This window comes from Odocoileus virginianus, chromosome 21 (genome assembly GCF_023699985.2).
Source record: "Odocoileus virginianus isolate 20LAN1187 ecotype Illinois chromosome 21, Ovbor_1.2, whole genome shotgun sequence".
Classification (NCBI taxonomy): domain Eukaryota; kingdom Metazoa; phylum Chordata; class Mammalia; order Artiodactyla; family Cervidae; genus Odocoileus; species Odocoileus virginianus.
Window position 1 is genome coordinate 15,084,384 of NC_069694.1, and position 17,394 is coordinate 15,101,777.

Sequence of the window (17,394 nt, forward strand, 5' to 3'; positions counted from 1 at the left end):
TCCACATGCAGTGGGGCACTGACCCTTTTATGACAGTAAACAATGTTTCTTTCCTTCCTCCTTTACCCCTCCCTTTCTGTTTGAAAGCATCAGTAGAATATAATGCCTACAAAAGCTACTGGGAGCTTGATGCATGTTACTATGTTATCATCTTACAGGTGAGAAAATAGAACAGAGTGGTTAGACTGAATATCAAAATTTCATAGATGACAATTCAGTGTACTTTGCTCTGCCAGTCAATCACTCATTAAATCTCTGTTCCCTGTCAGTTAGGACTGTGCAAAATAAAATGGAAGCTCTCAATTCTTGATTCATAATAAAAGGGAGAAATAAGTAAATAACAAAATAGATTCACTAAAATAGATTCAAAGTAAAGGGGAGAAATATTAACAACTCACGAAAATAGATGAAGACATAATTTTTTGCACTGTACCACTTACTAAAGTAGATGAAGGCATACATTTTTTTGCACTGTAAACTATCTCAGAAAAAAAGGATCTTTCATTTGCAGTTTAAGTATCTAAAAGTTTCATTGCCAACAAAGTCCTTATGTGCCAGGGTACTAGGCATGGCAAGTTACCCACAAACACTTGAAAACAGATTTAATGCCTTAAGGCTTCTGGAAGAATATGTAATATATGCATTTTACTATAAATATAATTTTCATGCAACTACAAAAAACATTCTTTCATATACACTATAGCCAGGCCAAAGTATACTCCACAACACTTAATAAATATCATTTATGTTTTTCTTTCCCCCCAAATCCTCAGCAAGGAGCAATTTGATGTTTAAAACTATTTTTTCCTAAAAATATATAACTTATTTAATAAGACCAGTAATTTATTTCTTTGACATTTGGACTTTGTGAGAGTCCTGAAAATAGTTAATCATTTTAATTAGTAATGGTGCTTTTATACAACAAATTTCCATAGAGTAAACTACTCTGAAATCTCACAGTTATTTATAATAAATCCTTGGCTAAAAAAACCTTTATATTGCTAAAATGCTGCTATTAGTGACTCTCAATTTATGAGCAAAGTTTTAAAACACTGTCATTTTCATTGTTGAATCTCATAAATAAATTACAATTGGAGATAAAAGCTAAACATATATTATAGCATCACTGCAATGTCTAATAAATGACATTTTTGGAAAGTGACAGTGTTGCTTATAGAAAGTCATAGATGATTCATTACTTTCTTAAATTTTCTCAACCATCTAATTTTGCTAATCTAGTGTTTCGAGTCTCACACTATTGAGACAATAAGCAGCACCATCCCATTATAAAGTGCAGCAGACATTTAAACAATTGATACATTCTTTAACTACTGTTAGGTTTATTTATTGGTTACATTAACATAAAACAGCTAACAAATATACACATTTGGAAAAATATATTATTACATACTTAGTAAAATACTTTTATGTTTATCTGTTCAAGGTACTTTTTCTTTCCTTAAAAGAATTATTATGAAAATAGGTAAGAAGATGATCTGAACTTTGGCTTTTGCTAGTCACTATTTTAGTTATACCAATGCTTTATTATGTAAAATTATTGGTCTAACTTTTATTGATTAAATTAGATAAATATTAAAATTCTCTCAAATTACAGGAGTAAATACAAGGAAAAATACAGGAGTAGGAGAATAATAAGGTGTTATTATGGGATTATATGACATCTTGCATGTGGAACTTTGGAAAATTGCAAAGCACTAAGGAATTTAAAGAACCTGTCATGAAAATTATAAATATTTATAATTTTGACTTAAAGTGCTTGGACAAAAATACATAAAGATTTTTCTCCTCATAACTTACACAAAACTCCTTAAAACTAAAAGAGGCTTGTCAAAAGGAGAATCTTATTACATAAAATATATTTTGTTTTCTAAAGTTATTCTTTAAATCCAAAAGCAATGAATTACAAATTTACTCATTCAAAAATGTATTTCTTCTGTGATATATAATAGCCTGATACCACTATTAAGGCAACCTGATTGGTCATATACAGATTCTGTATTCTTTGATATATTTTTTATATTTTGCTTTATTTACATAACACTCATATATCCCTGACATATATTCTGGAAATATGAGAAGAGATTATAATCAGGCCTCTTGAGCAGGCCTGGCAGGATATTATGAATTTCCTTCCTCCCCCACTTTCCCGCATTCCCAGTCTACCTACTTGTCTTGTCACACAACAAACTAACTAAAAGATAAACATATTTAAAAACTGTAACCCCTACTTCACTTATTCTTTCCACGCGCATGTACTTTGCTCTGCCTAGTTTTGTCTGCCCTATCTTTACTTTCTTCTAGAACAACCGTCTACTCATATATCATTCAGGATATATTCTCAGTCTCTGAGTCAAAACCACACTGAATTCTTAACTCCAAACATGACGAAACATCACCAAATGATTTGATTCCTCATTCCTACTGAAGTATAAACTATTTGGATATTTTCCCTAACCTAATGTGATCCAGCAGAGTTTTCAGTAAAGCAAATTAATGGATTAAGCTGAAAGTTACCTTTCCATTGATTTTCATGATAAGATTAGAAATTTAGCTCCCTGTAAGAAAAGGTGTTATGGATATATACTAAAAGATACTTACTATGCAAAACTTATTTAATTTACATATTTAAAGACATATAATATACAATGTCTTATTGATAAGCAGTTCAGAAATAAGAAAAATGTCATTGATAGTATGGTGCTTATCAGAAAAAATAAATAAATAAATTTTAAAATAGGTGATTCAAAACACCTTTGGAAAACCACCAGTCTTTCCAATCTCATTTTTAAGTTCTGAATTATAAATTCAGAAATCAGTAAACCCTTAGCACTATGGCTGTTTTCCATTAGCCTCACAAAAGTGGCACAACTTCTAAATTAAATCTACATTTCCTTGTTTTAAAAATATTTTCCTGCATTTTCTTCATTACTTAAACACATTGGCTTATTATACTCAAGAAAGATCACAAAGAATTAAAATCCTGAGCAATATGCACTATGGTGTCTAAGGACATTTCCCCCCCTGTCAATTAGTTAATAGCCTACTACAAGCAGCTAATGTGCCTGTGTTAACAATTCTCTTTATAATAGGATATTCTATTTATTTAATTGATGGCTGTTGTCCTGATGAGAGTGGAATGGCAGGCTTAAACAATGATGGTTGAGTCTGGTTAAGGCTTCTGATTGGAATCTATGGTAACTTGCTCTATTTGCTGTAAACTCTAGGGCTTCTCCCAGTGTGGTGTCCCCAGCCACAAATGGTGGTGAATGGTTCCTATTAGGCAGCTCCTGGCTTTAAGTTGGAGTGTATCTTTGAATGGTTTCACTTCTGGCAAAAACTATTAGTTGAATACAAAGAATGTTTGTAACGTCAAGCTTTGCAAAAGGATGCCAACTTCCGTGTCTCTCCAAGAGCACAGCAGGCTACACTACCGAGTGTTTTTCTGTTTCTTATGAATAAAATTGTTTGCTTTCCTATTTCATCCTGCTGATTCCAGATAAACAGTGCATCCATGGACATAAAAGGAAATGTCAACTTCAACTCACTCAGATATCTACTTTTAAGCAAGATACTTCAATAAATTTGGTAACCCCCAACTGGGATTCAAAACTCTGGATCACAGCTCTCTCACTAACTCAATGACCTTGAAAAATTACTTTTCTTTTTTCATTAACTAGATTTCAAAATGAGTAATTTTCAGACAAAATAATTTCTTCCAGAGAAAATAATTTATGATTCTAAATGAATGTTTTATATTCCATACCTTAATAAGTTGAAGACCATCAAATGTTAAATTACTTTTGCAAGTTATTAGAACTCTGTTATAGTAAGTTTCACTATAATAGATAAACAGCATTCAAAACGAGGACAGGCATATCTTCAGAAGCAAAAGAAGTGATGGTTCCAAAATGAAAATTAGTAACTTTGTCTTCAAAAGGGTAGCTTTAACAAGATAAAAGCTTGTCACCAGAACACTGAAGACTGGCTGAAAATTAGATGACTTATATTACAAATTTTTAATCCAGTGAAATCTTTGAGAATTATGTTATCCAGATTCTAGCACAGAATTATTGTTATTACATCTCATGATTATCATAGAATCATAGAGCATGAGTGTTGGAATCTGTGTTATCTAATTTGTAATCTTATGAATGAAATCCTTTAATAATGATTTTGGGAAATTATCATGGAATCTTAGCCTTAATACATTCAATGACAAAGTTTTCAGAATACTGACTATTCTATGGAACAGAGTTTGTTGAGCATTTCTTAAGATAATACATTTTCTCCTTAGAAGGAAGTAATTTTCTACCATTTACACCTACTAGCATTTGTTCCTGCCTTCAGGAATCACTAAGAATAAGTTAAATCCTTTGTCTCTCTTCTGCATTAAAGTGCTCCAGATATCTTTTAAATGACTGTCGTCTCCTCAACCTGTCTCCCTCAGTACATCAAACATTTCCTTGGATTCACATCTTTTTAAAAGCACAAAAAGTACCTATATATACATGCAAAAGGGAAAAAGTATAAAAACTTAAGTGATAACAATCATCAAATTCTTTTTAAATCAGAAGCCTTCTTAGAAATTAAGAAGCCTGTAACATGAATTTTTAATTGATCACATGATCATAGCAACCATGCCACAGAGTCAATGCAAATTCTCAGAATCCTTCTCAAGAGAACGCTCCAGAAAGAAAAATAGGGCAACACACGCTTTCACTAGAGATTACATCCTTCATCTACCTTGATTTTCATATTTTACAGAGGAGGAAACCATGCTCCCCAGGAGGTTAAATACTGTTAACTGGCAAACCAAGATCAAAATCCCAATTTCAAAAATTCCTAGTCTTTCATATTCTGTAAAAATTTAAAAGATACTTTAAAGATCAGTTAGCTAAACTTCTTATTTTGGTGAAATAAGTGAGGTCTTGAAAGGTTAAATGTTTAACATGTATTTCCTATGTTTCACTACGCTCTTTCTAAAATATTAAAAGAAATTTTAAAATATTAAATTACATATATGCACATAGCAAACATCTTCAATAGCAGTGATAGACAGAACAACCTTAAAACAAAGGTTGTTTTAAGAATTTTGCCTAAGACTCATGTGTAACCAAATATCTAAAGGGTATTATTTTGGGTATCGAATCTAAGAAAAGCAGAACTTTTCTGAGAACTTCCTTTGGTCATACAAAGCAACACTGAGTATGATAGAGTAAGAATTTATGTAGGCACCAGAGCTTTTGAAAATATAAAGTCAAGCCCTATAATTACCATGTGGAAGACATTCATTAAGAATATGTAGGTTTATAATATATGAAGCACATTGAAAATTGAAATCTTGGGTAGGGTCAGGGAAAAGTCATGTAGCATAAAAAGTATTCTCTGCCAGCAAATTAATTAAATCTCCCAGTTCTAGAAAAGGCCATATATTCTGTATAGACACGCATAGAAAGGCAGATGTGCAGTGCTTCTGAGACAGTGCTGTAATCTACTCATAAATAGGACTCACCAAAGGACACTGACAGCAATTTGGCATTAAAAAAGAGTTCACATGCATAGAGAATTTACTTTACATTAGCTTTTACTGAGGAAACTCCATATCTGACAAGGCATCCTTTACACATCTTTCAAACTTCTTTTGCTCTAGTTTGACGTCCATGCGTGAGCACATATTTAGTCATTAAAGTCAATAATTTGCATTGAGAAAATAGTTTTTGCTTTCTTCTGCTTTTCTGTTTCTCTTTTATTTCCACTGACATTATCCATATAAAGCTATGTATTTTTTAGTGTCAAAAATGTTAGAATGCTGAATGAGCATCTTAAGGGAAAACTCATTTCAGGCACCAATTCAAACCAAAATATTTAACCAATTAAGAAATAAAAAGTAGAGACTTCTGTGTGTGCGCTTAGTTGCTTCAGTCATGTCTGACTCTTTGAGACCTCAGGGACTACCCTGCCAGGTTCCTCTGTCCACGGGATTCTCCAGAAAAGAATGCTGGAATAGGCTGCCATGCCCTCTCCAGGGGATCTTCCCAGCTCAGGGATTCAACACACATCTTTTAAATCTCCTGAATTGGCAGGTGGGTTCTTTATCACTGAGACATATAAACTCTTTCACTTTCATCAAATATTATTTTTTATTTCATTTTTTTCTATATTTTTTCATTCATTTTTATGTGTTTGTATGTTTTATTTATATATTATACTATAAACTAGCCAAATCATACATTTATTCTATATAATTCAGATAAAAGGTATTAATATATGCAGCTTTAAACTGTACCTCTTTTTGTTTCCTGAAATACTTAAACAGATGTTTTCGGTTCTTCATACTGCACAAATATAGGCATGTAAACTGAAGGAGACCATCCTGAATTCCACCTTTTCTTTGACAAAGTATTTTGCACTCAATGAGAATAACCAGAATGCTAAAATGATTTGCAACCAACTAACAGAACAATTTGAAAGACTGGGGCTATAAATTAGAAAAAAGAGAAATAGAGACATTATATAACTAGCCATTATGATGGAGTGTCTACCTCAATTTCAGTTGCTGGAAGTACTTTTGGAGTACATTTGGAGAAGGAATAGTACTTAAATGTTGTGTTTTCCCAAGGGAAAAATTCAGGATAAACGGAGTCAAGTTCCGGGAAGGCAAATTTTGGCTCAATATAAGAAAAAGCTGAAAAGTTAAGTTAAAGATGTCCCCAAATAGAGTGAGTTACCTCTAGATTTTTTGTCACCAGAATCATTCAAGCAGAGATTAGTGATTCTTATGATGGTGTTGAGGGATGCATGAATAATCTAAAACCAGATTGGCTGATGATAATCTCTTTACCAGCTCTTAAAATTCCATGCTTAATTCAGCAAACATTCATTCCATGCTCCAGGCACTCACATAAAAATAGAAATAAACTGATCCTTATATTCACAGAGCTAATGAAATGGTTAATTCTAGATCTTATTGGTTGAAAGTCTAAGAAAGGGTATTTTGACGTGTACCCTAATTTTTCATTAATCCCTGCCTCAATTGTGCCCTCTAGGCATAGCCTTTTTAGTTCTAAGTACAAAGCTCCAAGTTAATGCTTAAGCCCTTATCTTGCTATCAGATGCACTGTTTCCACGGAAAAAATCCTATAAAAATACAGTGTACACAAAGCAATGTATCTTAAGTCCCCTGTCTCTTTTCAGCCATTTTACCTCAAAGGCTTTTCTAAGAATAAAGGAAACATGAACTCATAAATAAAGTCCTTTTTCTCTACTTGCGCTGATTTTTTTTCCCCTGCAAGTTTTCTTTCATATTTTTTTAAAGTTCTCTCAGTGTCTGTGGTTTTCAGTGATCTGCTTCCTTCAATTTTTTATTGCTTTTCAGTGTATTCACTTCCCCCAAATCTTTTTGTTTCTAAATTCTCAAAGATTTTTTCTTTTCTTTTTCAGTTTACCTTCTTTTTCTCATCTAATTTTACTCTCCATTTCTTCCTTTTCTTGTATGTTACCTGTTAAGACTCTAGCTGTATGGTGCATATTTCTTTTATTTATCTATAAAGTAACAACAAAAAAAGTTTCTCTGACCTTTCCTCAAAACTTCAAAATATTTTGGTTGAATTGTCTGCTTTTCATGTGAGATATAAGGATATCTATGCTTCTTTCCTTACTGCTAGATTTGATATATTTTATAAAATTTAAATGACCTTTTTGTCTATGTTTTCAATTGTACTTACTTGGTTTTTAATTGTAGGTCCTAAACTTAGGGAGAAAAATGATTTATTTTTTATAATAAAATATATTAAGTCATCTGTGAAGCTAATAACAGTCAAGAGCTACAAATGAAAGGAAATAAAGAGGGTAGAGGTAAGCGTGGATGAAAAGGGTCCTTACAAAAGTGAAAAGAAGAATGACTGTGTTCGAAAAATTCATTCATCTGTTCAACCTTTAGTGAATAGCAAACACTGTGGACAGAGTTCATAAAGGATAAGATGGAATCACAGAAACTTAAGAGTTGAACGTGAATGAGAATCCCAGCTTCGCTGGGGAGGAAACAGGAGACTCTGCAAAAGACACAGTGCGTTTTAGTCAATTCTGAGTAATCTTGGCCACTTTAGGTTTCTCCAGGTCTCACTGTATATCGTTTAAATATGAATATTAACAATTTTTAACTGTGTTCCTTTGTGTGGAATGAATTAATAGGGATTATTAAGCTTACTTACACTGTGCTGGACGCACAGAAAACCCTCCGCACATTTCCTGTTACTGCTTTTGGTGTGAATTTTCCAAGCAGACCTGGGGAAACAGCTCTCCAGATGGAAGGACCCAACAGTGCAAAGGTTTGTGGGCAAGGAAGATTATAGCCTAGCCGTTGGGAAAGATGGGGTAGGCCAGAACAGTGTACATCCAGAGTAAGTGCATAAAGTAAGGACTAGAAATGTAGGTAGAATTGAGATCAAGAAGGCCAACCAATGATTTCAGAGCTTTTAAGGATAGGATTTATGGTCCAGCCTTTAATGGTCAATGGTTACATCAGTGAAAATTCTTGTAAAGAATCTGCTGATTTATATACACAAACAAGTCTTACTTTGGCTACTATTCTAAGGAATACCATAAGTAGTGTTGCCACATACAAGCACACCTATAGACACACTCACTGTTTTTCTTTAAAGACATTTACCAATAATCTTCCCAGCCCAAAGGCAATATTCTAGTTCCTGGCCTCAAAGATCCTAGTAGAGTCACAAAGGTGTAGTGCAAAGCCCAACACGCCCTCAAAACAAGCCCCTGCAGGAGCAAGCAGGAGCAGTTCCCCTGGTGAAAAAGGAAATCAAGAAGGTGGGCGTTTCCCATAATGACTTACAGTTGGTGTTTTTATAGGTTAAGACTCTGCTGGAGGTTGAGCCCTGAGGGCTTAGCTCCTTTCAAAATTATCACCCTGAAAGAGGTAAACTTGAGCTGGCTGGAGGACCGAGGCCCTCCCCCACCTCCCTCAAATGCCACCGGCAGAGCTGACAAAAGAAAGCTTTGCGAAAAAGCCATTAGCCTACACTCAGCTCCCACATCTGGATGACCTTGACTAGTGGAGTGTTTAGATTTAATTGAAATGGCTCATACCTAATTTTCTATAACTAGATGAATAAGCATAATTAAAGTACATACAGTCTTCTGTGATGCTTTTGAAAGTTCAAACGCTAAAATAATTGAGTTTTGAGTTAAAACTCACAAAATACTCTCATTTTACAATTTCCAAAGATATGTCATATAAAAAGTCTTTGTAAAACATTGAACAGTCCATTTTTTTTTTTTTTCTATACAATCAGTTGGGGAAACTGCATATCACCTTTCTCTGAAAATGATACAGGTTGTTTTTATGTAATCCTTTACATTAAAAAAAAAATCATCTACAACTGTGCAGGGAATTCTGAAATAGCATGCTGAAATAGGTAAAGATTTACTCAAGTTGTATAATTCTCCTCTATCAGTAGGCTCTATGTAGTGGATGCATGAGTTTTCTGGACATAAAAGAGATCGACTAGTAACAGAGAAAGCAGAAGGGCAGCTGCACCGCTTCATGAGGACCAGCATACCTGTTGGTTAATGGAGAGGCCTTAACAGCACTCTTCTTCCATGCGTCTTGCCATGAGGAAAGGGGAGGAAGGGAAAGGTAGTGATGGCAGCAACACCTGGGGAAGGGAGATGGGGAAATATGTGAAGGGAAAATCAGCAGCCCCTACACCACGGTGTCCATCCATAGACTTGCCAATGAAACAACTTCCGAAAACCCTGAGCTTCTTTCTTTTTTTAAAAAATCTAGATAAATTTCAAAAATAATTTAAACAAATTAGGTATTTTGAATGGCGTTAAACTCATCACTCTCCAATTATCCACTATCCTCTTCTGAGTCTGGGACATGGGGGCTCTACATGTAATGAGCTACCATCTTATTCTCACATTTTGACTAGACAGGGTAGCTTAAGGCAGGACTAGGCAGGACTTTGATATGTGGGTATAGTGTTTTGTTTTGTTTTGTTTCTTTTTTGTTTTTCTTTTTTACAACAGATTTAAGGGAAAAACTTCAGGATAAATAGTACCAAATGGGTATGTATATTTTCCCCCAACACACAGTAGGATTATTACCATTTACTTGTTCTGCCTCCGTCTAATTGCCATATATCTAAATGCTCACAACACACCTTCCTTATTATATTCTCCTAAGGGTGTGTAGTTTTGATATCAAAACAACTTCAACTTGTTATTTTAACAAAAAAGAATTAGATTTAGTAGAATCCCTATATACTGCAAGAGACCAAACTAATAAAAGTTGTAAAAAGGTTTATGTTTTAATTTTATTTTTGTAGACATGGTTTAATCTGAACTATATGTAATTTTTTAAAGCAAATAGAGTTATATGAAAAGAAGTACAATGAAAAACTTTCATAAAACATTGATGAATTTTAGTAGTGATCAACTGGTTTAATGAATCAATATAAAAGACAATACCACCTGAAAAACACATACTGCTACATATTTTGCTCTTGATATTTGTTTTCAGAGAAATCTTTGCCTTTGTATGTTTATATTGAAATATAAACTTCATATGAGAAATGACATTTTACAAGATTTAGGGAAGCTTTTATACATCCTGGGGATAAGCTTATTAAAATATGTATATTTTTGAAAAAAAGAAGAGGTCATCCACTTGGGGTTATTAGTAATGGAGACGTTTATGCATGTGTAGAGGCAGGGAGTGCACGGGAAATTTCTGTACCATCCTCTCAGTGTTTTTGTGAACCTAAACTGTTTTTAAAAAAGCCTTAAGCATTGTAACGTAAAAGATAGGATAGAATTAATTTTTTGGGTTAAAAAAAAATCGTTTTGATTCCTCACACCCATACATTTCTTAGTGTAATATCTACAGAAGGGCTGGGATATTATTGAGTTTTTCTCTAAAGACAGGGATTTATGTGAATACCTTTGCATTCTTGCTTCTGAATGTGATTCTGACCATTAATCTAAATGTTTAGGAGAGCAGCTATCACTAAGATCTTTGAGGTTTGCAGCATGATAATCCTTTTAGTCTTGCCTTAATCCTATTTAGACAGGATGTCTCAAAACTTTCCAGTTTCTCAACTCTGTTGGTCTCTGACACACTGCTTACTATTAGGCATCATCTCTGTTTAAAATAACATACCCATCTAATACTTAGGTAATAGTATTAGTCAGCCTTGAATTGAGAAATTTGGAAACTAATTGGTTATCAGATAGATTGGCATCAAAGAATTCTGAAGGCACATTCATTATCTAAGCCTGTTGAATTAAAATAACTAAACTCAAAGTAGTAAACTTAAATTTATTTTGATATGACTGAACATAATTTTTATAGCTTTGTTTTTTTCTTATAAATTTTAATTTTGTATTTAGTTTTAAAAATATTAATTGCCATCACACATATTTTAAAATTTAAGCTCCCTCCAAAATTAAAAGCCACATATTCCAGTAATATCAAAGTAACAAAGTTATAATTAATTATTCCTAAATTTAAATATTCCTGATTGATTATTTGGGGATCAGCTTTTTATCTGTGGAAGAATCAAGTGTGTGAATCTTCCAAGGCAGAATATAAAAGGGGTTCACATGTTCTTAATTTATGGCAAAAAACTTGAGTCTACCATGAAACACAGCAGTTTTTGTACATGAATCCCTAATACCATAGGATTTTATATACACTAAGTTCTTCCTTTGATTTTAGGAAGGGTAGATTATCATGAGGTAATGTATTTGGAAATTTGCACCACACTGTGAAAGATACAAAAATAACCAAAGGTGTACTTATGAGAAACTTTGGAAAATAAATATACACACACAAAACAGAGATGAACGCTCACAGTACAACTTATCAAGGTGTAACAAGTAATATAAAATGATTTTATAAATATCTGAGTTTATAAATAACTAAAACAACTTAGAATGGTAATCAAAAAGATTAAACAGAAATTTTTGAGTCATAAATTCATAGAGTGGAGAACAGAGCTTCATGGATTAAGGGAAATAAAAATGAAAGCTATTTTTTTCCTATTTAAGAGGTAGGAGCCAGGATAACAAAATCATCCCTGGTACTAACGGGGTATTCCTTAGGAATATGCTTATAGGCAATCCTATGAGCTAGATTTTTACCTGGCTAGAAAAGGGAAAATACACAATATGATGCACGAAAATTAAAAGTAGATAGAAAAATGATTTGTGATCTTACTGAGTAGAATTGGCAATCGAGAATTTGTAAAGAGATTTTCCAAAAGGACAGGAATTCAGTCATGTAGATAAAATGAGAATATCATAGAGAATGCTATGGTTCAGCTGTCTGTGGTTCTGTTCTTAGAAAAATGTATGATAAAAGTAGAAATACCGATACTAACATATTGATACAGAGAACACAATGTCAAGCTGTAGGGCCCAAGAATAAGGTACAAGCCTTGCTTCACATCCTCAGAAAAATATAATCATTATGTGGGGAACAAAAATAAGGTCAAATTTCTCAGTGTTTGGAAGCTGAAAGCAAAGACATAAAGTGATGAACTTTGAGAAAGAGACACAGAGCTACTTCTTCAAGACTGTGTCGGATATGGAAAAAGGATAAAAGAAAGAAAACAGTTTGTAGAAAAGGAAACTGACATAGCCTAATGTAACTTGATGAGAAGAAGGTTGGTTAGTGTTGGCAAGTCAGAAGCCAGTCAAACCAGGCAGGTTATATGGTGGGACCATATAATATGGTTGGAAACCAACACACCTTGATAAGTAGAAGAGACACATCAAACAACATATAAAGTGAGAGCTTAATTAGGCAATGAGACTGCTGTTCTCTGCTTGATGACCTTAAACCTTCATCAAAACATTGCTTGTCTGGTACAAGGATATATGAGAAAAGGCCATTACCATACGGCATAAACATTCCTGGTAACAGTATTGCTATCCTTATCATATTTGTGAGGTCTATCTTAAAAATACATTTTCTCTAAGAGTTAGAAAATTGATACTTTAGCTCTGGTTCTGACCCTAAAATTTTCCCGGAGTCTCATATTCATGTATGCTAAGTCACTTCCATCCTGTCTGATTCTTTGAGACCCCATGAACTGTAGCCTGAACAGGAACAGTCTACCATATTCCAATGAACAGTGCAATTTTTCCTCATTCTCCTTCTTGCTAAGTGTGATTGGAAAGTTATCAAAAGGAAATTTTATTCATCTTAATGCTGGGTGTGTCTGGGCTTCCCCCAAGGCTCAGTGGTAAAGAATCTGTCAGTAATGCAGGAGATGTGGGTTTGATCGCTAGGTCCAGAAGATCTCCTGAAGAAGGAAATGGCAACCCCCTCCAGTATTCTTTCCTGGGGAATTCCATAGACAGAGGAGCCTGGTAGGCTACAGTCCATGAAGTTGTAAAAGAGTAGGATATGACTTAGCAACTAACAACAGTGGTGTTTCTAGGCAGGGCTGGAACACGAAGAAGTCAGGTTGGTTGTTGCTGCTAGCTTCTGCAGGGTGGAGTTTGTTGGTACCCTGGTATATTTTTAAAATTTCTTAACTCAATAAAAACATAATTTTTTTGGTCTTTCTTCTCTTTAACTGAAAATGTTCATTATTTTTATTTAATGAAATAAATTAAACACTACACAGTACATCCTAACAATAAATTTTCATGATGACAATTAGAGTATTGCCATACAGTTCTCTACCTGTAATCCATTTTTCTGACAATTTCACTAAAATTTCAAGATTTTGTTGCACTGAAAACATTTTATAAATCTTCTAGCAAATCTATAATATTCTACTTTATTATTTTCAAATTCCTAATGTTTTACCAATCTGCTAGGAAGTTCTTGGTTTATAGCTATAATAGCATAACCCACTATGTCCTTCATACAAACTAACAAATCAGCTACCCTAGTATCTGAGATATCAATAATATTTACTTAGAATTTTAATTAATATATGATTCACTCAATATAATTAATATTCTAAATTTAGTTTTCCCTACAAAATATATTTTAATGAGGATTTTGCTCTTTTTTCTCTTGACATAAAATTGTTTGAGTAAATTTATAAAACTACGGAAATCTTAAATTCTCACATACAACATTTTTAGTTTCTGCAACTAAAAGTTGTCATATCAATTTGATTATTTAGGTTTGTTCATCAAATATTTAAAGAGTGTTCAATCTGTGCTAGACACTGCTTTAATTAGTAGTACTTAAACATTTGAAGTTCAGGACTCCTCTAGCCTCTTAAAAACTGTAAATGACCCAAAAGTGCTTTTGTTTTTATGTGAGATACATCATTGGTAGTCAGTATATTAAAAAATAAAATTGTCATTGTAAAAATTAATTGTAAATGTATTTGAAAATAGTCATAATAAAGTCATTTCTTTTTAAAATAAAATATTTCTATGAAAAATGATTATCATACTCTATAAAACCAAAAATAAGCTAGAAGAGTGACATTATGATATGTTCTAATATAGATTGTGATAGGAAAAGAGCAAAGCTGGATAGGGTCAGTTTGGGCTCCACTTAAGAGGTAATACTTGAAGTAAACTTTAAAGCAAGACTTGACTGGCTGGATGGAAACATTGCTGAAAGAGGTTAAGACCATTCTGGTGAAAGAAGGGCATGGCTAAACAGAGCATGTTGTAATAGAAAGCACATGGATTTTTTTTTAAATTTTTTTGTTTGACAAAGTTTCTTCAAACTCCATCTCAGCTATTTTGGCTATATGGCTTTGAGTAAATCACCTAAGGTGTGTGAGCCTCTCTTTGTTCTCTTGTGAACCTACAGATTAAGAACGTCATGAAAATTGAGATGAAAAATGAAAATATTTTCACATGCGGCAGTTAATTGTAACTCAGTAATATAATCTGTTTTGTTGCAATATTTAGGACAGTGAATTGGTTATCATGCTGAGAGCATAAAATACTATGAAATGTAGCGGGGGGAATGGAAGTTATAAACAAGAGTGAAAAGCACAGCAGAAAAGAAGAGCTGGTGCGGAGGTTAAAGGTGGATATGAGTGACTTAAAAAAAGAAACACAGTAATATGAAATGAACTACCTTGGAAACTCCAATGAGAATCACTTCTCATACAGGCCTTAGCAATCCCATAGAAAATTTCAATTCCACTTAATGCCCTCCTATCCTTTCCCAGGAATACATACAAATGAACAAACTCGGGTTTTAGAAAAATGAATTACTCCAGTATCATCATAAATATAGAACGAATATGTAAAAAATAAAATGGATGATAAAAAACTTAAGACAAATTTAGCCAACCACTTTGCCGCTTACAGAGGTTTAGTTGACCTGAATCTTCCATGTCTCTATGAAATTAGATTTCAATTAATCTTAGCAATGAATGAATGAGTGGATATATAAATAAAAGTATATTTAAAGCCATATGAATAATGTATTAAGAATCTGAACTCATAACTGTGATGTTCTCAACTTGGAACTCAAAATTAGGAGACTCATAAAGTCTGCGAATTGATTTCAACGTTTAGAGAAAACACTTTTATTAAGAGCATGGTACACAGATAATGTTATGACTTTTCCCCATGCTGATATGTACCATCCAGATGCTATCTTTGATCTTCAAGACTACATGTATAGAATGTTAAAAACTATTTCCCAACAACAAAATATTTTCTGCTGATGTACCTTAGTTCTGACAATTATGGCACAGAAGAAAAAAATATACTTAGTAGAGAAGCACAGTTTTAAAATGTAAAATAAATTCTTCATCAAGGTCCAGGTTCAGAATTTTATAAAACACAATAAATATCCTGGCTCATTGTACAGGCACTGGCTGTAGTAATACACCAATGACAGGTAAGAACAATGTGAGTTTTAAATGAGAACATTTGCAATAATCTATAAAGAGTTTAGAACAAGACTATTCCTTTTTTTTACAAAGTATCTTTTACATTAACCCATCATTTTGTCTGATTTCTTCACTACCACAATTAAACCCAGCCTAACTTATCAGAAGAGAGAGTAAATAAAATAAAGCATTAAAGCCAAGGTAATAATGGTAAAAATCAAGAGATTTCCAGAAAAACATGTATTTCTGCTTTACTGACTATACCAAAGCCTTTGACTGTGTGGATTACAATAAACTGTGGAAAATTCTGAAAGAGATGGGAATATCAGACCACCTGACCTGCCTCTTGAGAAACCTATATGCAGGTCAGGAAGCAACAGTTAGAACTGGACATGGAACAACAGACTGGTTCCAAATAGGAAAAGGAGTATGTCAAGGCTGTATATTGTCACCCTGCTTATTTAACTTATATGCAGAGTACATCATGAGAAACGCTGGACTGGAAGAAGCACAAGCTGGAATCAAGATTGCCAGGGGAAATATCAATAACCTCAGATATGCAGATGACACCACCCTTATGGCAGAAAGTGAAGAGGAACTAAAAAGCCTCTTGATGAAAGTGAAAGAGGAGATTGAAAAAGTTGGCTTAAAGCTCAACATTCAGAAAACTAAGATCATAGCATCTGGTCCCACCACTTCATGGGAAATAGATGGGGAAACAGTGGAAACAGTATTAGACTTTATTTTGGGGGGCTCCAAAATCACTGCAGATGGTGATTGCAGCCATGAAATTAAAAGACGCTTACTCCTTAGAAGAAAAGTTATGACCAACCTAGACAGCATATTAAAAAGCAGAGACATTACTTTGCCAACAAAGGTCCATCTGGTCAAGGCTATGGTTCTTCCAGTGGTCAGGTATGGATGTGAGAGTTGGACTGTGAAGAAAGCTGAGCACCGAAGAATTAATGCTTTTGAACTATGGTGTTGGAGAAGACTCTTGAGAGTCCCTTGGATGGCAAGGAGATCCAACCAGTTCATCCTAAAGGAAATCAGTCCTGGGTGTTCATTGGAAGGACTGACACTGAAGCTGAAACTCCAATACTTCGGCCACCTGATGCGAAGAGTTGACTCACTGGAAAAGACCCTGATGCTGGGAGAGATTGGGGGCAGGAGGAGAAGGGGACGGCAAAGGATAAGATGGCTGGATGGCATCACCGACTTGATGGACGTGAATTTGAATAAACTCCGGGAGTTGGTGATAGACAGGGAGGCCTGGTGTGCTGCGATTCATGGGGTTGCAAAGAGTCGGACACGACTGAGCGACTGAACTAACTAGCTAACTAATAATGGTAATTATGGTTGGACTTTGGACCCAGAGAATATTAATTTATTCTTTAATTCATTCAGCAAACATTTAGTCTATGTCAGGCACTGCCTTAGTAGCCTGAGATAAAAAGAGCATAAAAACATGATCTCAATCCTCTGGTAGCACAAGTAGGTAGGATATTTTATAAATAAG

At 33.9% G+C, this 17,394-nt stretch overlaps 1 protein-coding gene across 8 annotated transcripts in view; it reads right to left on the reverse strand.

The window, feature by feature from the left end:
- The window catches only part of PCDH7 (protocadherin 7), a 449,641-nt gene that overhangs the window by 193,499 nt on the left and 238,748 nt on the right, over positions 1-17,394 (reverse strand). Inside the window, exon 4 of one of the 8 annotated variants that reach the window (XM_070452065.1) lies at positions 9,600-9,695. The exons of the other annotated variants lie outside the window; for them this stretch is intronic. Within the exon in view, the coding sequence (XP_070308166.1) occupies positions 9,607-9,695 (89 nt within the window). The 3' untranslated portion in view covers positions 9,600-9,606. The remainder of the gene's footprint in view (positions 1-9,599; positions 9,696-17,394) is intronic. 8 annotated transcript variants of the gene reach the window in all.